The sequence below is a fragment of the Acomys minous genome (genome assembly GCF_964271855.1).
Source record: "Acomys minous genome assembly, chromosome: 7".
Classification (NCBI taxonomy): Eukaryota; Metazoa; Chordata; class Mammalia; order Rodentia; family Muridae; genus Acomys; species Acomys minous.
This window is the reverse complement of record NC_140488.1, coordinates 43,196,673-43,216,777: the sequence shown is the minus strand read 5'-3', so window position 1 is coordinate 43,216,777 and position 20,105 is coordinate 43,196,673. Positions and strand designations below refer to the sequence as shown.

The window sequence follows — 20,105 nt, the reverse complement described above, 5'->3', positions numbered from 1 at the left end:
CATAGCATCAGAAACCAAGCAGGAGAAATAAATAAATGCGTTCTAACCGATCATTTAGAAATGATTTCTTTCCTATGCCCACAAGTTGAGCAAGATAACAAGGTCCTAAGTTAAGTCTGAGTTACATGTGGGGAATTCTAAGCTGTATAGAGAGGCATGTCTCTGGGCTGTGGAGCCTAATTCTAGACAGTATAAGTTATCAAACAAAGAGGCCTTGAGGTCTAAAGGTCTATTAAGTTTATATCCTGATAGCACTAGGTATTAGCTGTGTACTTCTGGGTAAAGGACTTGTCCTCACTGTGCCTCTAGATGTCAATAATTCATGAGGAGGTAATTCAAGGAGAAAATTCATAACATGCATCTACTACATAGCACTATGTGGCTAACATCTACTCTTGTGTAAGAAAGAGATTGGGAGAGAGGCGCATAGCCACTACTGCTTCTTTGCTGTCCACTCATTACAAATTTGTACTTCAGCATATTTTAACTAATGTTCCCCACTCTTACGAAAACCATTGTAGACAATGAAGGGCACTAACACATATTCATCCATAAATGCTACTAATGTTGTGGATGATATGTTCAACTTTTTCAATCTAACTTCCCTATAATTGGAATTACTTTGCACGCAATTTAATTCTTCCTAGACTTATGAAACAATGCTGTTTGGCAAGGCTATGCTAGAATAGGCTGGATTAGAGGGGGCCACGGTTGAAGAAGGGCGGCTGGATCAGGAGACTCAAAGTCTTACATCCAATTTTGTCCTTGGCATGCTAAATGAGTTTAGTTTAAGCCCACTTGTGCTTCAGTGCCCACATCTTTAAAATGCAGAATCCAGTGCATTTCACAGGTACATTGAGTAGTTTAATTAGATACTGCTTGGCAAGTATTCTGAGCTCCTTGAAGAAAAGCAAGTGCTATCACCACTGGTAAATATTAATTATACATGCTTCTATGGAACCTTTAATCTCAGGAACTAAGTGTGTTTAACTATATTCAATGACTCATCTTTGGCATTATCGTATTGCTTCATGTGTTTTCAAAAGCTTTCTTAACACTTTAAATACTCCTAGAAAGTTTTGCTTTGGAAGTAGAGCTGCCACCCCTTAATTTTTTAGTGTATCTAGTAACTTATAAGATGAATTTTTTAAACACACACACACACACACACACACACACACACACACACACAAAACCCAGCTGAATTTGAGTTCTTAAATGACCATTAGCTCCTACGAAACAAATACTTAAGAGAATCTACATGTATTGGGAGGCACAGACCTTCCTTTGAATTCTCTGAAGATGTCTTTGGAGCTATGTCATGAGCCATACAAAGAATTCTGCTTCAATTGTTGATAATCACACACTGTAGAATGGAAAAATGTGGTACTAGAGAGGTTTGATAACTCAAGAGTTGAGTTCAGAAGAGAAATTAAAAGTCACATCACCCCTACTTTTAATTTCTCTTCTGAAGCCCAACACTTGAGTAGTAGTAAATATAAATTAAAACTAAAGGTTTTTTTTTTAAAGTAGCATCACCCTTTCTGTTTGACTATACCATCAAATGTGAATCTATTTGATCCAATCAGTCAAATCAAACATCTGTTGGGTGGGGGTGGTGCAAGGGGAAGATATTAGCTAAACCATGTACTTTTAGTTAACTAGTTCATTAGTATTCTTGACAAGTAAGTCAGTGTTGGCATTTCTTCTGCAAAGGCAGTGGTAAACTGACTCGATCAAGGTTACCAAACAGTTCCATTTAATTTCCGTAAGGGGTATTGAAATTACTGCATGGAAACCATTAACTAAGTACTTTGAGTTTGTTAAGATACAAATATTTCAGTGCATGCAGTGAGAGCCATCCAGACACACACATTTCAGGACTGACAGTCATTCCCCCAACTGCTGAGACTGTTAACATGTAATAGCTAATGCCTCACCAATAATTAACCTCAGCTGAGGAGAGCCACCTCTCACAAGGTCACTTGGCTTTAGAAGTGAACTGAAGCTGGTTGGAGATGACTCACACTGAGCCCATGGTTACATTTTCAGGATATCTGTAAGCCAGTAAATGTTATTATCTTGAAATTGGCCATGGTGATAATGATTTATTCTACGAAAATCAGCAAACTATAAATCCAGACTTTCTCACTCCTAGGAAGATGCTTGCTAAAACACTTCTTAGCATGTTGTATCCTTTCTTTGGGTCTATGCACAATGCGCAGTTTACATGGTGATAGAAAGCCCCAAACTCTTTATCTCAATTCTAGTTGTCCCAGCTCCAGAGTACCCCTTAGGGTACTGGAGATGAGGCATTTGGTGTTCAGTTCATTCTGCATAATCCATAGGCTTCTTCTCCCTTTGTGAGTGTTATACTTGAAAACAATCAGCAGTAAGCTTCCTGCCCTCAAAGTTACATCTACACCAGCTTCAAGTTACCACTATACCCTAAACTGACTTCTATCAAGACAACCACAGTATTACTTGCTCTAATTTGTATATGACAGCTTCTTCTATAAAACTGGACTTCTTAGGGTCAGAGACTTTGTCTATTTGTCTTTTATACCCACCACACATACACACACAGGCATGCAAGTGCGCGCGGGCACATACATATTGTTTACATGGATGTTTCCATGCTAACAATTTCCTAGGAGGAAAGAGTCTGCACTCACATATTTTTCTTTAAAGGTGCCATGAGATATGAGAGACATGGGACATGGGCATATTTGTACTATTAGAAAGTAGAGCAATTGGAAGTTATATTCTTATACAAGTAGACACGAGCAAGCTTATATTTAGTGCTGAGTTCCATTATCTTACCTCATCAATCTGAGTTTCTTTTTTTCTTCTCATTGGCACAAATGAATAACATGTTTAAAAAGTGATGGGGACCAAATTTCCAGAACTAGAAATACAATTTAAGAGTATCTAGCCCAACGTTTCCCTCTCATTTTTAGATTTTAAAAAATGGAAATGTTGAAATTGAATGATCTCAGGCCTCTATTTTTGCAAAGGAAAAGCTTGCCATTGAACACAATTAAAGTGGAAAGCATAAATACTGAATTCAAACAACAGCATCTTAATTTAATAGATTGAGTGCTTCATGCACACAGGGATTTATGGATGCATCTGTTCTATGAGATGGTTTTTACTAAATAGCTTTTATTATCTCAAAATTACATTCATTAAAATGGGATTTGACCTCTAAGTTGTCAGGAAAGGATTAGAATACAGAAAACTTAAATCCGAGACAAGGTTTAGGTCAACAGGTGGTCACCAAATAATATTAATTTGTAACTTTCCATCTTGATTGTTAACAGTCAAGCCATTTTATAGCCAAAACAAGGACCAAAAAATAGCCCCTCTGGAGATTATATCTTACAAGAATGATACCAGCACTTTCTCTGGTATATGTGCACCCCACTTCAACTACCTAGCAGCCATGTTTTCAGGATATGTAGTTGCCTGTTGTAAGCTATGTAGGATCCTCTCTCACCTTCAGGGTTACTAGAAAATGTCATGAAAAGCCAGTTTCTGGGTTCCTCAACTCTTCTTTTTCTCTTCTTATACTGAAATTCTCTACCTACTCTTTCCTTGCGATAAATGATTTGTATTCTTCAAAGGACAAAACTTGTCAAACACTGTTCTGCATGTCTGTGATCCCAGCACTTGGGAGAAGTGGGCAGGGTGGTTGTGATGAAGTCCTACAGTGCATGGCTAGCCTGGACTACAAGTTCAAGGTCAGCCTGGATCACAAGAAGACTTTGTCTAAAAGAAACCAGCAAATCTCAGTCTATCTCACATAGATACACTGACTATAGAATCATCTGTGGTAAAAACTGTGCCTAGTTTCATGCCTTATGAGATGGAAATAGTTCCACTAACTAGTGCTGAGGAAGCCTTTGGGACCACTCTTATGTTTGTGAACTCTCAGTGAACGGGAACCCTCAGTCTTCGGCCCTCCACCTGCATTTTAGACATTTTTGGTGCCATTTTCGCCCACTGACATTCACTTAGCCTATTTTACTTTAATGATTTGCTAAGAATGAAGGGAGGGGGCAGACCACAGGAGGAACGAGATAGAGAGGGCACATATAGAGTGGGGAAAGCTTAGATGTTTATAGATTTCTTCAAGTGCTAGGTCTTCAATGGCTTGATCATTGCTGATAGTGGATCAGTTCATAAATGCAGGTGGTCTTCTTGCCACTTATATTTATGTACATTTACATATATCTATAGCAAATTGTATACCAAAATACCTATTAGGACTAGCACCATTTACCAAAGTACTGTCAATACCACTGCTATAAGTGTTGGACACAGGGCTTAAACCTGACACTACTGGGGACACTTAAAATCATTTCATCAGTGAACCTTAGAATTAAGAAAAACAGAAGGGTTGAATTATACATGACCCAGAGAGCACAAATTCTCCAGGGTGTGTGTTTTAGGAGCATACCTCAACCAGAGAGGAAGCAGTAAAGTCCTTCCATAGATCAGTTTTCAAAGTATAGTCTATGAGCCAGCAGGATGAGTATCCCTTGGGAACTTACTAGACATGCATATTCTTGACCTCACCCCCAGCCTCTCTGAATTAGAAGCTTTGGAGAAGATATTCAGCAAGCTGTTTGAAGAAGCCCTCGGGGAAATTCTGATGTTCACTTAGATTTATTTGAGAGCCACTGTGCCAGATAAACCCGAAGACATACCCATTCACTAGCTGTCTGACATCAGGCAAGTTATTTAACCCTGCTGCCTCAGAGGTCTTACCCATAAAATTGGAAAACAGTAATTGGCCTTATACTATAGGGCCATTTAAAGAATTGAATGAACTAGTCCAAGTGAAGTCCTTTCAAAATGCCTAGGATATAATAAACTGTCAATAACTATTAAGTATTATCAGTTATTCTTTCACGTGCCAGAATGTAATAGATGAAACAAAGCTAGTGGGGCCCTGGCTAAAAAGATGGAAAACTGTATCTAATGTTGGAAAGAACAAGAGAAGGCCATTTTAACTTCCACAATCAAGCAATTCCAATTTGGAAGAATTTAAAGGAAACCCAAAATGGTGGACAACCAGGTAAATTCATACTTGAAAGGATTTCAAAATAAGAAAACAGAAGGAATTGAAATAGTTCTTTGAAAAGTCCTCTGAAGAGCCAGAGGTAAGGCCTCCTGCTGGCCTTTGTAGGAATGAGAAAAGGAACCCTTGGGGGTGGACGCAATCCCTTAGGTGCTTTGCATGGAAAGTGAATGCTCCTTTGTGTCAAGGGACAAAAACCTCCAGCAGGGATCATGGTTGGAGGAGCAGAGAGTGGAGGGAACTTTGGCCTCCAGACCTACTCAGGTTCCCAGGCACAGGGCAAAACCTACATAATCCCACCCAGGATTCCCGACTGCAAATTGAAGTCTTTGTCTTTGATTAATACCTCTACTTGACTTTGTTAGAAATAAAGATAATTGGCAATCACTTCCAAAATTTAAAAGAAATGAATAGGTTACCCTGGAAAGGCTGATTCCCTTTCCCTGAGGCTTCATTGACCCTATTATTTGGTATTAACAATGCCGACACATATCTACTTGTTCTTGGAACTTGTAAACTTTGAAGAAAAAATAAACTATCTCCTGGAAAACGCTGGCAAATGAGATGGTCAATGTGTAAATACCTTGTAACCTACAGAGTGCTATTTATATGCAAGATAGAAAGGATTGTGGTAGCTTTTATTGTCTCTAACACCTAGCATCTAACCAGCCTTTATTGTTTCTCCTTCCACAAGTATGTAGCTTTATTATTGTTACTTTACTGTTTAATTACGATTGCCTTTGTACTCTACAAACATGATTCAGGCTTGTTTGTGAGAAAGATGCTTTCAATGAAGCTCCAGAAATATGGCTTAATTGGAAGTATTAATTTATAAGAAACAGAAGTGGCATGTGGACCAGAGCCTTCATTTCCCTCCATCCCTATCACCACTACCCACTGCCACTGTCACATAAAAGTGCCATCACTGTTACTGTGACCCAACCTTACACCTATTGCCAAATCTCTTCAAAGGAAGAGGTCCCTTCCCACTGTATTCTGAGTTGCAAAGTGTTCTATGAAGAACTCAATCTTATTGAGTTACATCCTGTGGGGAACTTCCATCTTGGGTGACAGTATTATGAGCTCTTGATTTCCACAACCTAACAAGACCTATTTTCTCTAATACTCACTTCTCTTCTACAATTCCTACTCTCATATCTCACCTACTGATTGGAAGAGACTCAAATTCCATCACTTAGCTGTACCGGTTGCAGGAACCATGCATTCCTTTATTCACTCTACACAGAGATACATGAAATCATACTCAGTCGACAGCCCAATTTACAACTCAACTTCTCTACTTCCATACCCCATCCCATTGTGACTCATAGCAGTGAGTTCCTAGGACACTTCATTTGTGTTTGCTTATATTTGTCAGAAACAGAGAAAACTAATCCCAGAGCATAGATTTCTCTTTACCCCCAACATTGTCTCTTTCAGAGTCCCCCTCCTCCATCTGCTACTGCCATTCTTGTTACACAGGGGCTTTCATTGCTCCTTAAACAGTCTCTGTTGGGTTCTCCCTGCATTCTCAAAATCTCCATCCCATTAGTGGGCTGATTCATATCATCATCAAAAATACATTTGGACTCAATAAAGTCTTCTTAAGACAAATGAGAGACATTTATTTGCATTCTAATTACCTTAAAGGCAGTGACTCTGAACTCTCCTTGTGCTTTAGAAATACCAAGGAAGCTATTTTGAAAGACTTGCATGGGGCCCCACCATAGGCCAATTCAAGTCAAGTCTCTGGAGGTAGCTTCAGTCAGTTTGAAAAGATGTCCAGGTAATTGTAGTGGTCAGCTAATGCAAGAAGAATAAGGAAAAGAGAGGCTACCTCTCCACCTCAAAGGGTTTGGTGGAGGTTGGCACTCAACCCTACTTCCTCTCAGTATGCTGACAAAAGAAGCCCAGGGCCTGGATTTTATTTATTTAACATTTCATGATAGGGACCAAAATATCAGCTCAAAGTAAAGTACTTAGCATGAGTGGGATATGAAGCACACTCATGGAATATAAACTTACAGAAGACATAGGGCTTCATGAAGCTCTGTAACATAATGTTCTGACATTAAATAGGTTGTTTTATTTCAAGCATGGCTCCTCTCTAGAAACGTTATATCTTTAAAAATAATTCTGTGCTTGACAAGTACTGAGTTCTGTTATGAAATAATCAGAGCCATGCTGATTGCTTGACACTGAAGGTCTTATAGACTAGAGCTTACAGACTGGAGGACTACTGTAGCTCCTGCAACGAAGGCCTCTGGCTTTCATCTTCTGGCAGTGATCATAATTAAGGTCCAATAGTGGAGACACTTGACATTTAAAATGGATTCTGGTTATAAGCCCGGCCTAAGATGGACCATTCTCTAGCAAGTCCATTGTTATGTTAAGAAGATGACTGGGACCAGGGCTAATCCTAGAAGAAATCAGTTTGACAAGCTACAGGTCCTAAAGTGATGGAGTGGCTGCAGTTTGTCCATGACCATTGTTCCCATATGTCATTGCCACTTCCAGAGGAGATTTATTTTTAAAAATCAAATAAAGAGGATGGAAAAGACAAAAGTTAAAACCAACTGTCAGAAATGTGAGGGAAGAAAAATCAGATTCTAGAGAACTAGGAAGGTTCCCTCCCCAAATGAATTCAAATCCTGTTGGTAATTGAAGCTTCGGTGTGTCGGGTCTCCTGTGGCACGTTTTTGCCTGCCTACTGCCTCTGCAAGAGTCATTTCCGAGCATAGAGATTCCTTTTAAAATAAGAGACATGTTAACACAAAGCATGCTTTGCTGTGCTTTCATTCACTACCTGAGTGTCCCCCCCCCCAAAAAAAACAATGAGCTGTGGGCTGCAGGGAGTCCCAGTTCAGTAGGAAGGGGAGAGAAGGGAGAAGATACGGTCTAAGTGAGATGTGATGACAAAATGGAGCTGGGTACCCATGAAGGGAACTACTCAGAATGGAGACAAAACTAGATTTCCACTCCATGATAAAAAAAAAAAAAACAAAACAAAACAAAACAAAATGGACAAAAATGAAACCATGAGAGCACATTGTGTGGTTAGTCTGAAATGGCTGTGGTCCTCAGGACAAACACAATGAATGGCTACAGTACTCTTGACGCCATTCTTCTACACCAGGTGCTGAGACCAAGTGCTGGCATACAGGGGCATTTGACCATAGAGTTCTTGAAATCCCTATTAAGTCCCTAAGATTGGCTCTGTTGAGGCCACATTCCTGGGGTCTGAGTATGCATGAAAGAAGGCATGCATATAAAGAACTAGGAAATAACGTGCTAGCCTAGGGTATGAAGGCAGACGACCTTTTAGAGATTGTCATGTTTTTCACCAAAACCACATTTAAACCTCAGCCAGGCACAAACACTCACTGCGAAGTCTGTCTGCCTGGCGAATCTGCCGCAGAGCTTCCTGAATGCTTTGGCTGTCTTGTCCTATGGTCAGGACGACCCCTACAGGTAGGCCGCGGCTCTGAAGAGCACTTGAGACTCGATTGGCTGTCTGCATCCAAATATCTTCATCTGAGGAAATGACCCCAGCATGAGCCCACTGGAAATACTTCATGACAGTTAGAAGCACCCGGATAGGAGAAGGGAGGGTCCGAGAAAAGGTCGGATAGCTATGTTTGTTATCTAATTCGTGATTCACGCAGGCCCAAGAGAAAATCCCTTTGTCCCAGCTGTTTCCCAGAAGTGAGGCTGCCTCACAGTAGCCAGGGTTAGCAGGTCCAACAAATGCTGAGGCCATCTGCTGGTGCGAAATGAAACTGGAGAGGGCCTTGGATGTCTGGCAGTCTTCGTTAAGAATCACATATTCGTAGGAGTAACTCCTGTCAAATGACACATCCCGGCTGATTCGTTCAATTGCTAAAGCAGCGGCAACCTCAGGCAGGGCCTTTGCGAAGAACGGATCACATGTCCAAGGGCCTACTACCCCTATCTTGTAAGGGAGTGCTTGCCCCCACCATATGAGAGGCAATAGGGCCAAGAAGCACAGGCGCCTCAGAAACTTGGAGGAAACAGGGCCATGTTGTCCTGACAGTCGGCTGGAAATGGCAAACCAGGACAGAAGGCGAGAAAAAGGCCAGGGTCCGAGGAACATAGCCTTGCTGCCTCCCAGCAAGCTAGTGATGAAACACTGGCGGTTATTCTGCCTTGTGCAGATGGACGATGGTGTTTCCGAGTGCCTGTCAACCAGAGGGAAATATTTGTTACACTCTTTCTAAAGCCTCTAGGAAAAATCATTTATGAAAACAATGCCGTCGGCCAAGTCAAAACTGTCTACTCCCCACCCCAAGTAAAACTTTTCGTCATCTGGTTCTTCTTAGCTCTGCGGATGACGTCTTCTCTGCCCACTGTTCATTTGTTTGCTTTAGTCAAAAACTGCAAAAGTACGGAGGCTCCTTCTTTGCTGCCCCTCCAGGCTCTCTCCAAGCCCAGTTGCTCCAACTTGAATAAGAACCACCCACCTCACAGTTTTGTGACAACACAATGGGAACATATGGGAAGTGCTTGCAGTTTGGCCTAGGAAAATCACCAGAATGATATTTGATGTAACATTATAATTGTCATGGTTTTCAAGATGCCCACTTCCCTCCATGTTGCCTTCCTAGAGACAGACGGGTGAAAGCAGATAACTGCAATGACATTGCCATCTACAGAGTTCGTGCTCAAGAAAGGTGTCATCCTGTTACTCATCCCCCAATCACAAAATAATCTTATAACATTTTAATATGTTTATAACTTATTTTGGTTGGGCCAACTTCATAGCTATCCCAGCAATGCATTACCATGGCTTATAGGTCAGGCATGCCTGCTAGCAGCAACGTGGAGAATGGGATGAAGGCTGGCAAGACAGTTTGGAAGTACCCATATAAGACACAACAATGTTGAGGCCGCAGCGGCGGTGGTGATGGTAAAGAGATGGCTCAGCAATTAGGAGCACTGGCTGCTCTTCCAGAGGACTCAGGGTCCAATTCCCTGCACCCACAGGGCAGCTTTCAACTGTCTGTAACTTCAGTTGCAGGGGTGTGCCACTCTCACACAGACATACATCGATACAAAACATCAATGTGCATAAAACAATTTTTTTTTTTACAAAAAGAAAGAAAAAGAAGAGACATAACAGTCCAAGAGCATAGGAGTGAAGAAGTAGAGTGATTAAGGTGGATTCCTCCAGGAATAAAACTATCAAGGAAAATCTCTGAGACTATACAAGACTTAAAGGGCAGTCCGAAAGGAAATAGGTCACAATGAAGATTTACAAGCTGGTGCAAAAAAGAAAAACTTATTGTATATTCCAAGGATGGTGAAGGTTTGAAGACGCAGACTGTCTATCAGTACCACACTGTGAAATCAAGTAGACGAAAGATACACGGGGGTCCAGTAGACTTAGACTCAGAGAGTAAAGATGCAAGTTCGAGGACCAGAATGAGAAAATAAATAAATAAGAAAGTGAATGCTGTAAAGCCAGCAAGTGTGGAGAACTCAAGATGACAAATGCAGAAGCTTCAGTCTTTGCCTCTGCCACGCCGTCTCCTGCCATTCTTTCTTCACGCTCTGATAAATGTCATGTGGTTCTTCTGACATATGTCTCACATCATGGGACAAACCTAGGCCTTAGAGAGCCCCATGCTTTCTGTGTGGATTTCCTCCCCCCTCCCCTCTTTCCATTCTCTCTTTCCGGGCTCTATGATGAACTCTCTCTTCAAGAACCAATTAAAATGTTTCCCACTGAGGTCACCCTCCCAGGTTGACTTGTGTTTGTAACTGTGAGGGAAGGTGTTGTTCTCATTCTAAGCTTTCTATATTTCTTGCTGGGACAAGGAACTCAACTGGTGTCTCTGTACTTACACAGTGTCACTGGGACTAAGTCCTGACGAGGGCAGCTGTATGGAGAAACAGTCCCATTGGACTAGGAGCTCCTGAAGCAAAGTGTCCAGCAAAGACAATCAAGTTTGTGTTTGTGAAAGGAATACACAACACATTCGAGTTGATCCCAGGCCAGGAATGCCCTCAGTATATAGAAGTCACTGCTCAGTACTGTAGTTACAGCATTTAGGAAGCTACGTTAAGACTACAGTAAGTGCAAGGGTAGCCCAATGTACAAACTGAGACCCTCAAATGAAAATTAATTTTAAACAACTATATACATTCAAAAACATGAATTGCTCAAGAGAGATGGTAATGGGGGAAATCATTAGCAAATACTTAGCTTGAATCAAATGTAAAAATAATGGCTTGGCTCTCCTCAGGGTTGATAATCAGCACAGGTGTGCACTGATCAGGCCAAGCTATTTTTTTTTTTTATTAACTGCACTCATTTTATTAACTGCAACCGGTAGCCCTGTTGGATGTTATCTTGGCTCCAACCCCTAATTTTGTGAGAAACCCTAATTGGGGCACACCTGGTAGATCTTAAAGAGCCACCAAACCAGTGTGGCCAATATCAACATTCCATATGCCAATGAGGGTTGCTTTAAATGCCTGTGGAGACAACTTGGGAAAAGAAGCAGCTCAGAATATAACATGCTGGAGAACGATTGGGGGGGCGGGGTTAGTGGTTGTGAGTTAGAAAGAGAAGCTCCTTACTGCCCTGGGAGTGGAGAGAAGGTGCTTCTGGGATGCCTATGTGTTTGAAGATTTCAGAACCATTGCTAGATCCTGAAAGAGAGCATAGGCTAATCTCTCTTTCATAAAAATAAAAAAAATTAAAAATTAAAAAAAACCCACATCTGGTCTGTGCGCTATGCTGGCAACATGAGGGTGAGACACAAGCTGAACTATGAAGTGGGGGCTACACGCTGAGGTCTAATAAACAATCACATGCTTCTCTGTCTCCCTCCTTCCCACTCCACGTCTCTCCATTTCATGGGGTGGGGAAGGGGAGGTCTCTGTTTCAGGTTTGTTTTGTGACAAAGATATTGAATTATATGCCTTTTAGCTCACAGTCCCTCACTTGCTCAAGCCCGGGGAATGGGCAACAATGAAAGCAACTCCATGTGGTGACCTGACGCCCACTCACAGCAACAAGGCGACAAATGCTATCATTCATACGAAAGCTTGTGCATTAGTTACAAAAGTCCTGATGAAGCACCATCCCTACCATAACAGTGTTTTGGTCGAAGTGCAGATGCGCAGGCCATTCAGAGGGATTGATGAGTTTTGGGAAAACGTAGTGTCCACACAGGGATGGATGAGTTCTTGAAAGCATGAGTGCGTTCTTATAAAGTGAGCTTGGTACCCCTCCCTAGTGTTTCATGCCATGTGCGCTCTTAGATATGCACCTACAATTCAATGTCACCTGAAATGTTACAGGGTACCATGAGTCGCACAGCAGATGCAGCTGCCAGATCTTGAATTTCCTGCTTTCAAAGCTGTGAGCTTAATAAACACCTTTCTTTATAAGGTATTAAGCCTCAGATATGTTGTCATAGCAACACAAAACGGACTACGAAGACAAACAATTGGTTCTTCTAACACAAGTACACCAGTTTGATGAGATCTTTCCCATAGTCTGTACATTTAAATTAGAAATCAGCACCCTGAGTAATAAAGGCTAAAATTTACTGAGCTCTTAGTAGTGAAAAAACAGTAGGCTATACCCTTTGCATATATTATCTTATTTTAATAACAACTTAATTTAAAGAATTCATTATGGTTCTTAGCGGTACCTGCTGTCATAATTAATTATAGATGAGGAAAGAATACTGAGAAAGAACAACTTGCCTGAGGGTGCACCAATGGTAGATTGAGGATTTACACTCCAGTTGATTAGGCACTGTGATAGAAGGCTTACAGATAGCCCCTAATCTATAAAATAATTGAGATCACCTCATTATACCTCCTATTCTACTCAAATTGAATTTTATTGACTCATTTGTGGCTTAAGACTTCTTTAGTCCTTCCCTCCTTGTGAAAGAATAAATTAGACAAAGAGGCAGAGAAATAAAGCAAAATGGAAAGAATAAAAAATTCTCTATTTAAATGAAAGAAATCTACAATTTATGTTTAATCCTATCCCTGAAACAACCTGACTTGAAGCAGAGTCCTGCAAAAAGGGAAATTGGGGGGGGGGTCACTAGTCCCACTACACCATGCACAAAGCCTACACTGGGGTTTGGGAGTGGAAGTCTTGGAAGCACATCCCTCGGTGCTCCATTTCTTCATCTGCAAAATGTGGTTAAATGAAATTTTATCCTTTGAAGAGAGCTGGTTAAAGAAGCTACGATGCTAAGCACCCAACTCGACTGTCTTTCTATAACATGGGCTCTTCTTTGCTGGTTGCCAAGTGGTTCAGGTTGGCAATCACAGGGTCTGGCCTCTGGATCCAGCTCTGCCAGTGACTAACTACCATGCACCATGTGGCTGTCAACAAATGGCTCCCCTCTTCCCCCCTAAACTGGACTTGGGGATCTTCAGTCACCTTTCTGCTCTGGTACTCCCTGGTCCTAGCTTCTCTGCTTCTTTCGGTGATTCCAAGCCACTCCACTATTAAAGTGCTTGCAAGGCCATCCAACATCCCCCTGCAAAAGGCCTTCCTCCTCCAAAAGGCTTCCTCCTCACCTTTCATCGCCAACTGTTTTCCATCATCTAGCAGATGCAGTTTCCTAGTTTTGACTCACAATCCTTGACAGAGGCCCTGGCATGTAAGTTATATTCTGCTGACAGCTTGCATTCCTAAAGCCACCATTTATCATTATTGTGTCCAAAACACACATGGAGAACCTGAGCACCTTGCATGGTGCCTGGGACCTAGGAAATGCTCAATAGTTTTAGAGCAATTGATGAAGAGGAAGAAAAAGCAGTAATGAGATGTTTTTGCATTACTGTGTTCTTGACCTTGGTCAGTATCCACCTTTGCAAAATAATCCGCAGAGTGAAGCTTGCCTCCAAATCTTTTGTCAGCTCTCTTTAGTCTTTCCATCAACAGAGAGAAAAACAACTCTAGAGAAAATGCTCTTTCAAGAATCTGCCCGGGTATGTGAAAAAATGAGAACACTTGATGGCTTCTCCTAGCCCTCTCAGGCCAAGAGTGTCGGAAATAGCAGCAGGGACACATTCATCCCAACTTATCAGTATCTGATTTGTACTACTTTAAAGCCTATGTTGCAGGGATGTGAGGAGTGTCCACTTTTCGAACAGGAAAATTAGAGCTTGTAGATCAAAGTCATCAGCTGTCCTTTGTAGTATAATCCTGGCATTCTAATGGCATAATCCAGGTCAGGCTTCCTAAGCACAATGCCTGCCCCCATCTCAATTTCTAAAAGGTTTGCTGCTCTTAAAGCATTTTCAAAGTTTATATACAGTTACAACATAGGCCCTTCCTTTAGCCACGGGCCGGAAAGAGCCCCTTGCCCCTCCCTCCCAGGTGTTGCTGCTCTGTTCCTTCATTAACTGAAAAGTTAATGCTGCACCAAGCTGGAGATGTGCACTCACACTCTTCCTGGCACGAATGCCATGTGTTAAACTCCACTGCTAACTCTGCTAGGTCTCCCTGAAGAACCAGAAACCTCTGTTGTTATGGTATTTCATTTGGATTCCCCAACTCAAGACTTTGCGGGAGGACAACTGATTCTTTAAAAAAAAAAAAAGAATGAATAGAGTAATGAAAGGAGGGATAGGGATAGGGATGGAAAAGGGGAAATGGAGAGAAGAAGAGGGAGGAAAGAGGAAGTAATAAAGAGCATGCCTTTACCTGTTGTTGGCTTTGATTTTAAGACAAATTATAGCACTCTTGTGTAAAAGGCCTTTGTCTATTGCCTACAAGGCAAGCCTACTGGAGGGTTCCCTAGGGTTAATGGGAAGCAGAGACATAACTAAAATGAAATCGGAAGTTATGAAATTTTGGTACTAAAACACTACTGATCCACAGTTCTGGGGTTGTTGCCTAGGCAACATGGGTATGAAAACCTGCGCAGGGGTCTTAGCACATAGGGATGCACCATTTCCTTTCAGGTAGTTTTCCCAATCTGTTGGGCAGCCCAGCTCTGTAAACATACACAAAGACCGACTCTGACAGCTAGAGCTGAGGGAAATGGCTCCTTATCCTAACTTGTCAAGCTGGGGACTTCTCTGGATGATTGATGGTGGCTGTTATAGCCTAAATCAAGTTAACAGCTTGGCTAAGACAACATCAGGAAGAAATAAAAAAGAGTCATGAGAGAAAGTAAATGAAAGCTTGGAGGAGAGTTTTTAAATCCAAATCTTGAGTTAAAAGTGTCTTGAAGTCTCTCTCTCTCTGTCTCCCTCTCCCTCCCCCTCCCCCTCTCCTCTCTTCCTCCCCCTCCCTTTGTTTCCTTTCCTTTCTTCTTTCACCACATACTGCAGTAAAAGTAACAAATCGCAGGCAGGGGCTGAGCTCACAAGTGGGCTGTTTTTCTTCCTCCCCCCATCACAGTCTTTCCTATAAACAAGAGTTATCCACTACTTACCATGTAAATCACCATTCAAACGTCTTCAGCGGACAGGCTGCACGTGCAGATCTCAGGGACAGCTACCCCAATGCAGCCATTTCTGCACACCTTCCGGGCCCTCATAATCCTGCCAAGGATGGTCTGTTGGCAAATTCCATTGAAAGAGTAAATAATTGTGAGGCATAGTGACCCTTTGGAATATCACTCGAGCATCCCCACACCAAGACCTGGATTAGGATTTAGAGTGACACTGCTAATCCCTTACATTGATCCCATCCATAGCCGAGTTCGAGCTGACCTAAATGCACTGACCCAGAGATTAGCAATGAGAAGCCTGGAGGTGTAGGCGTCCTCCACAGACTGCTGCCTTCTTCTAGCTTTTTAGCCAAGCTCTCATAGCCTTGATTTTTGCCTGTGAGTTCCTCCTTCTTTCCCTTCTGTGTAATAACTAGAACGCTCCCTTTCTCCAGGACAGCTCTAAATGCCAGACCATTTATCAGCTGTGTTTCTGGTCCAAGGGTATGAATGATGGTCCAGGGTGACTCCTGAAAATTTCAAAGAAAATAAAATTTCTCTCCCTCTTGTATGCCCCCCTTTAAGGGCCTGCACTTCCTTTTCGTCCAAGGGGGGCAGCTAACTTCCAGTCCTCGTCCCCTCCCTAGAGTTCAGATCTATGCTTTTCCCATGATCCCTCTCTTTAGATGACAGCTCACCATTCATTCCGGTCTCTACTCTGGAGTGCAGACTTTAAGAGTTGAGCTATTAATGAGTAAAAATGACTTATATTAAGTAAAGGTTACTACATGACAAACACTTTTACAAGAGCTTATCTTTATTATAATTCCCCTACCATATTTACTCCAACGACATGTAAGAGTTAGAGTTTTCTAATATAATCACAAGATTGTACAATTACCATTCTTTCATCCTGAAACAAGTTTCATTTTCCAATAAGGACATTCTATTCCTGATTAAAAATCACTCTTATTTCCCCTTTCCTCTTATGCCTAGGTAACCATTGATCTGCTTTCACATAGTATATTTCATAGATTCAGGCTTGTTGTATCGTTCATAAATACCCCATTACTTTTTATGCCAAAATAAGATTTCACTCTCTTGGACATACCACATTTTACTTGCACCATCTTGGACATACCACATTTTGTTTACACTATCTTGGAGTTACCAGATCTTTAGATCCTCTAGGACATACCACATTTTGTTCATCAATCATTGTTATTTTGGGTATTCTTGCTTCTCAGCCCTTATAAAATGTTCTATTTTATGTAAAAGGATTGTCTGGGTAGGTTGTGTGCATGCATGGGGATGTGTGTGCATGTATGAAGAGACAAGAATCTCAGTGTCTTTCCCAATTGCTATCTGCCTTTTTTTTCTTTTTTGATACAGGGTCTATCACTGAACAAGAATCTGGCTAGCGTGGCAGCCAGCAAGCCTTGGGAATCTCTTGTCTCTGTCTTAACGTCACTGGGATTTCCGAAGCATTCCACTGTGCTCAGGTTTTTTTTAAATGTGTGTTGTAAGAGATAAACTCAGGTTTCCATGCTTGCACTGCAAGAATTTTACAAACTGAGCCACATCTCCAGCTGTAATTTCATATAAAAAACTTTCGGTGGGCCAGAAGGTGGTGGCACACACTTATAATCCCAGTACTCAGGAGGCAGAGGCAGGTGGATCTCTGAGTTCAAGGCCTGCCTGGTCTACAGAGCGAGTTCCAGTACAGTCAAAGCGACACAGAGAAACCTTGTCTCCAAAAACAGCAACAACAACACATTAAGTGGAAATATTATTTTCTTTTCTCTTGGATATGAATGTGTCCTAGGCATATGTATTCCCATTAATCACCTGCAGGGGGAGCCCACTCTTTCCTTCCCCCCTTATATAAAATCAGGGGGTTGAACTCCAGGCTTCCAGGCTTGCTCAGCAAGTTCCTTTGCCTCCTGACCCATCTAGCTGGCCCCCTGCTTTCCTTTGTAATTATGGTTGCAAACAAAATAAAATACAGTCTCTTTCCATTTCATGATGTTTTTCCTACTAAACACTACAGAAGACTTCAAAGACATATATCATGGACATGTGGCAAAGGCTTTACATGGCATTAGCCCACAGTCCTCATATTCCTTCCATGACTAGGGTGCAGGCTGGAGTGCGGGTTATAAAAACAGATTCACAATGACACGTTCATAGTTAATCATTGATAATGAAACCTTGGACAAGTTCTTTCATCAAGACAAGAAATCGGGTGCAGGAACCCGGAGAATGTGTTGGGGAAAAATAAGTATGAATGAAGAGTAATGCTACTAAAGACAGATGTTGGGGGGCTGGAGAGATGGCTCAGTGGATAAGAGCACTATCTGTTCTTCCAGAGGTCCTGAGTTCAATTCCTAGCAACCACATGGTGGTTCACAGCCATCTCTAATGAGATCTGGTGCCCTCTTCTGGCATTCAGACGCACATCCAGATAGAGCGCTCATAGATAAAATAAATAAAATATTAAAAAAAAAAGATGTTAGACAGATTTCCACAGCCCATCTATTTCCCATGAGGGCATTTATTGACAACTTTTAAGCTTTAAAAATGTGTCATATTGACACTATGCCACTGAAATTGTTTTCTTAAAATATCTTGAACTGCCCCGGCCCACCAGGGTTCAACTAACGCTCAGGAGGAGAATTTTCCTGTATAGGGACAGAACACAAGACACGAAGAAGGGGGTAAGTCTGGATTCTGATCAAACCCCGTTTATTGAAAATTTTCACAGAATTTTTATAGGCACAGAGGCATGGGTATTTGCATAAGCAAGGGTTGCTATGGATACCTAACTCTGGAATGCTCCAGCAGGTGTCTACCTTTACAGCTGCTATAATTGCAGAGAGAGAAGTTCCAGGGAAATTGTGAAGGATCTGGTTAGTCAGGAAAAAGTTCCCAGAACTGCTGCTTGCAGGCAGCTGGCCTTTAATCTGATCTTATCAGTAGTCTTACCGGAAAAGGAGTAGCTCGGGGGTCTTAGAATGACCAGCCACCACAATAAACCACAACAGGTGTCTAACTGCCAAACCACAACAAGGTCAACTGGTCTCTGGTAAATGGCAGACTGTTGGAGAAATAGGGACCTAGGCTCTGACAAGATGGCTGAACATTGGCCATATAGCCCGTCCCCTACACTGAACAATCATTTGTTAGTTTTATGTGTATGGGTTTTGTCTGCATGTATGTCTGTAAACCACTTGCATGTAGTACCCATCGAAGCCAGAAGTGGTGTCAGATTCCCTGAGGCTGGAGTTACAGATAGTTATGAACTGCCATGTGGGTGCTGGGAATTGAACCCATATCCTCTGGAAGAATAGCCAATGTTCTTAACTGCTGAGTCCCATTGCTGACATGTCTTTAGCTCATTCAGTAGTGATAGCAAAGATCTCTCTCCATTTATTATGCTTATAGTGCTCAATGGGAGGTACACTGGTTCTTTAAAAAGGATAGTCTGGAGTCAGGAGCAATATCATAATTACCAATTGCTCTACCCAGACTCACAACTGGCACTGCATATGTATTATTTCATTTATTTTTCACAGCAACCTTAAGATGCAGAGACAATTGCTAGCCTCACTTTACATGTGGGGAAACTGATTAATGCCGTATATGTTTATGTTGCTTGACTAAGGAGGTTAGTAAATAATGGGGTCATGACTGGAATTTAGGGAGTGTGGTTTGAGAACTTGACAATTAATAATTTTGTTATATTACTTCAGGTTGCACAAAACAATAGGAAGATAATTTCATGACTGTATTATTTTGTGCACATATTATGTATTCATTTAAAATGTTAGAAATGGATTTGTTTTTCTGCAGTTTTAACTGGACTGGTGGCATATTGCTCCAGCTAGCATAGCGTAAGGCTCAGTGCTGCCCTCTAGTGGTCAGCGTCGAAACTACAATTAAAACTAAAGCTGTAATTACAGCACATAGTCACAGGATGTCACTATTATACCATTATGACTAAAAAAACTCCTCTAACTTGAATTTTTAATATTAATATAAAGCTTCACATGTTGCTTATGAAAACATTTTGTGATATAGAACCATAAAAAATCATTAAAATATTTTGTTTACATTGAATGCCACATTCGTGTGTGCATTTGCTTTTTTGAGACAAGGTCTCACTCTACTGTACGAGGTGGCCCGAACTTGTGACAATCCTCCTGCCTTTGCCTCCCAAGTGCTGATTAGAGGTGTCAGCCACCACACTGGGTTTATATTTTATACCAGAATGGTCTTGAACTCACATATTAGCCTAATTCTACTCCCCAATTGCTGGCACTAAAAGCATGCACCATTATGCCCAGTGCAGTTAATGCTTTAGATATGATATTGCAACATACATATTCTCATTAAAATGACAGGCTACAGAGTCAAACCGGACCTGCCTTCAAATACCATCTCCTCCTTTCCTAACTTTATGAGTTTGCTTGTGGAGATTAAAGATGACACGTCTAGTATGCAGCAGGGTCTCCAATCATGGTGTTTTTTTCTCAAGGCCTTTTAAGTCTATGGTAGGGCCTCTCCACTACTGCCTT

General features: G+C 41.5%; 1 protein-coding gene across 5 annotated transcripts in view; it reads right to left on the bottom strand.

The window, feature by feature from the left end:
* GUCY2F (guanylate cyclase 2F, retinal) overlaps positions 1-15,637 on the bottom strand; it is a 91,021-nt gene extending 75,384 nt beyond the window's left edge. For 3 of the 5 annotated variants that reach the window (XM_084790129.1, XM_084790132.1, XM_084790130.1), the window contains exons 1-4: positions 15,532-15,615; positions 11,506-11,596; positions 10,952-11,022; positions 8,471-9,285 (exon numbers count right to left, since the gene is read on the bottom strand). In XM_084790129.1, coding sequence (XP_084646255.1) covers positions 8,471-9,285; positions 10,952-11,022; positions 11,506-11,553 — 934 coding nt within the window. In that variant the 5' untranslated portion in view covers positions 11,554-11,596; positions 15,532-15,615. Of the gene's footprint in view, positions 1-8,470; positions 9,286-10,951; positions 11,023-11,505; positions 11,597-15,531 lie in introns of all 5 variants that reach the window. The other 2 variants (XM_084790131.1, XM_084790133.1) reach the window with 2 other exon arrangements.
* Between the last annotated feature and the right edge of the window lie 4,468 nt (positions 15,638-20,105).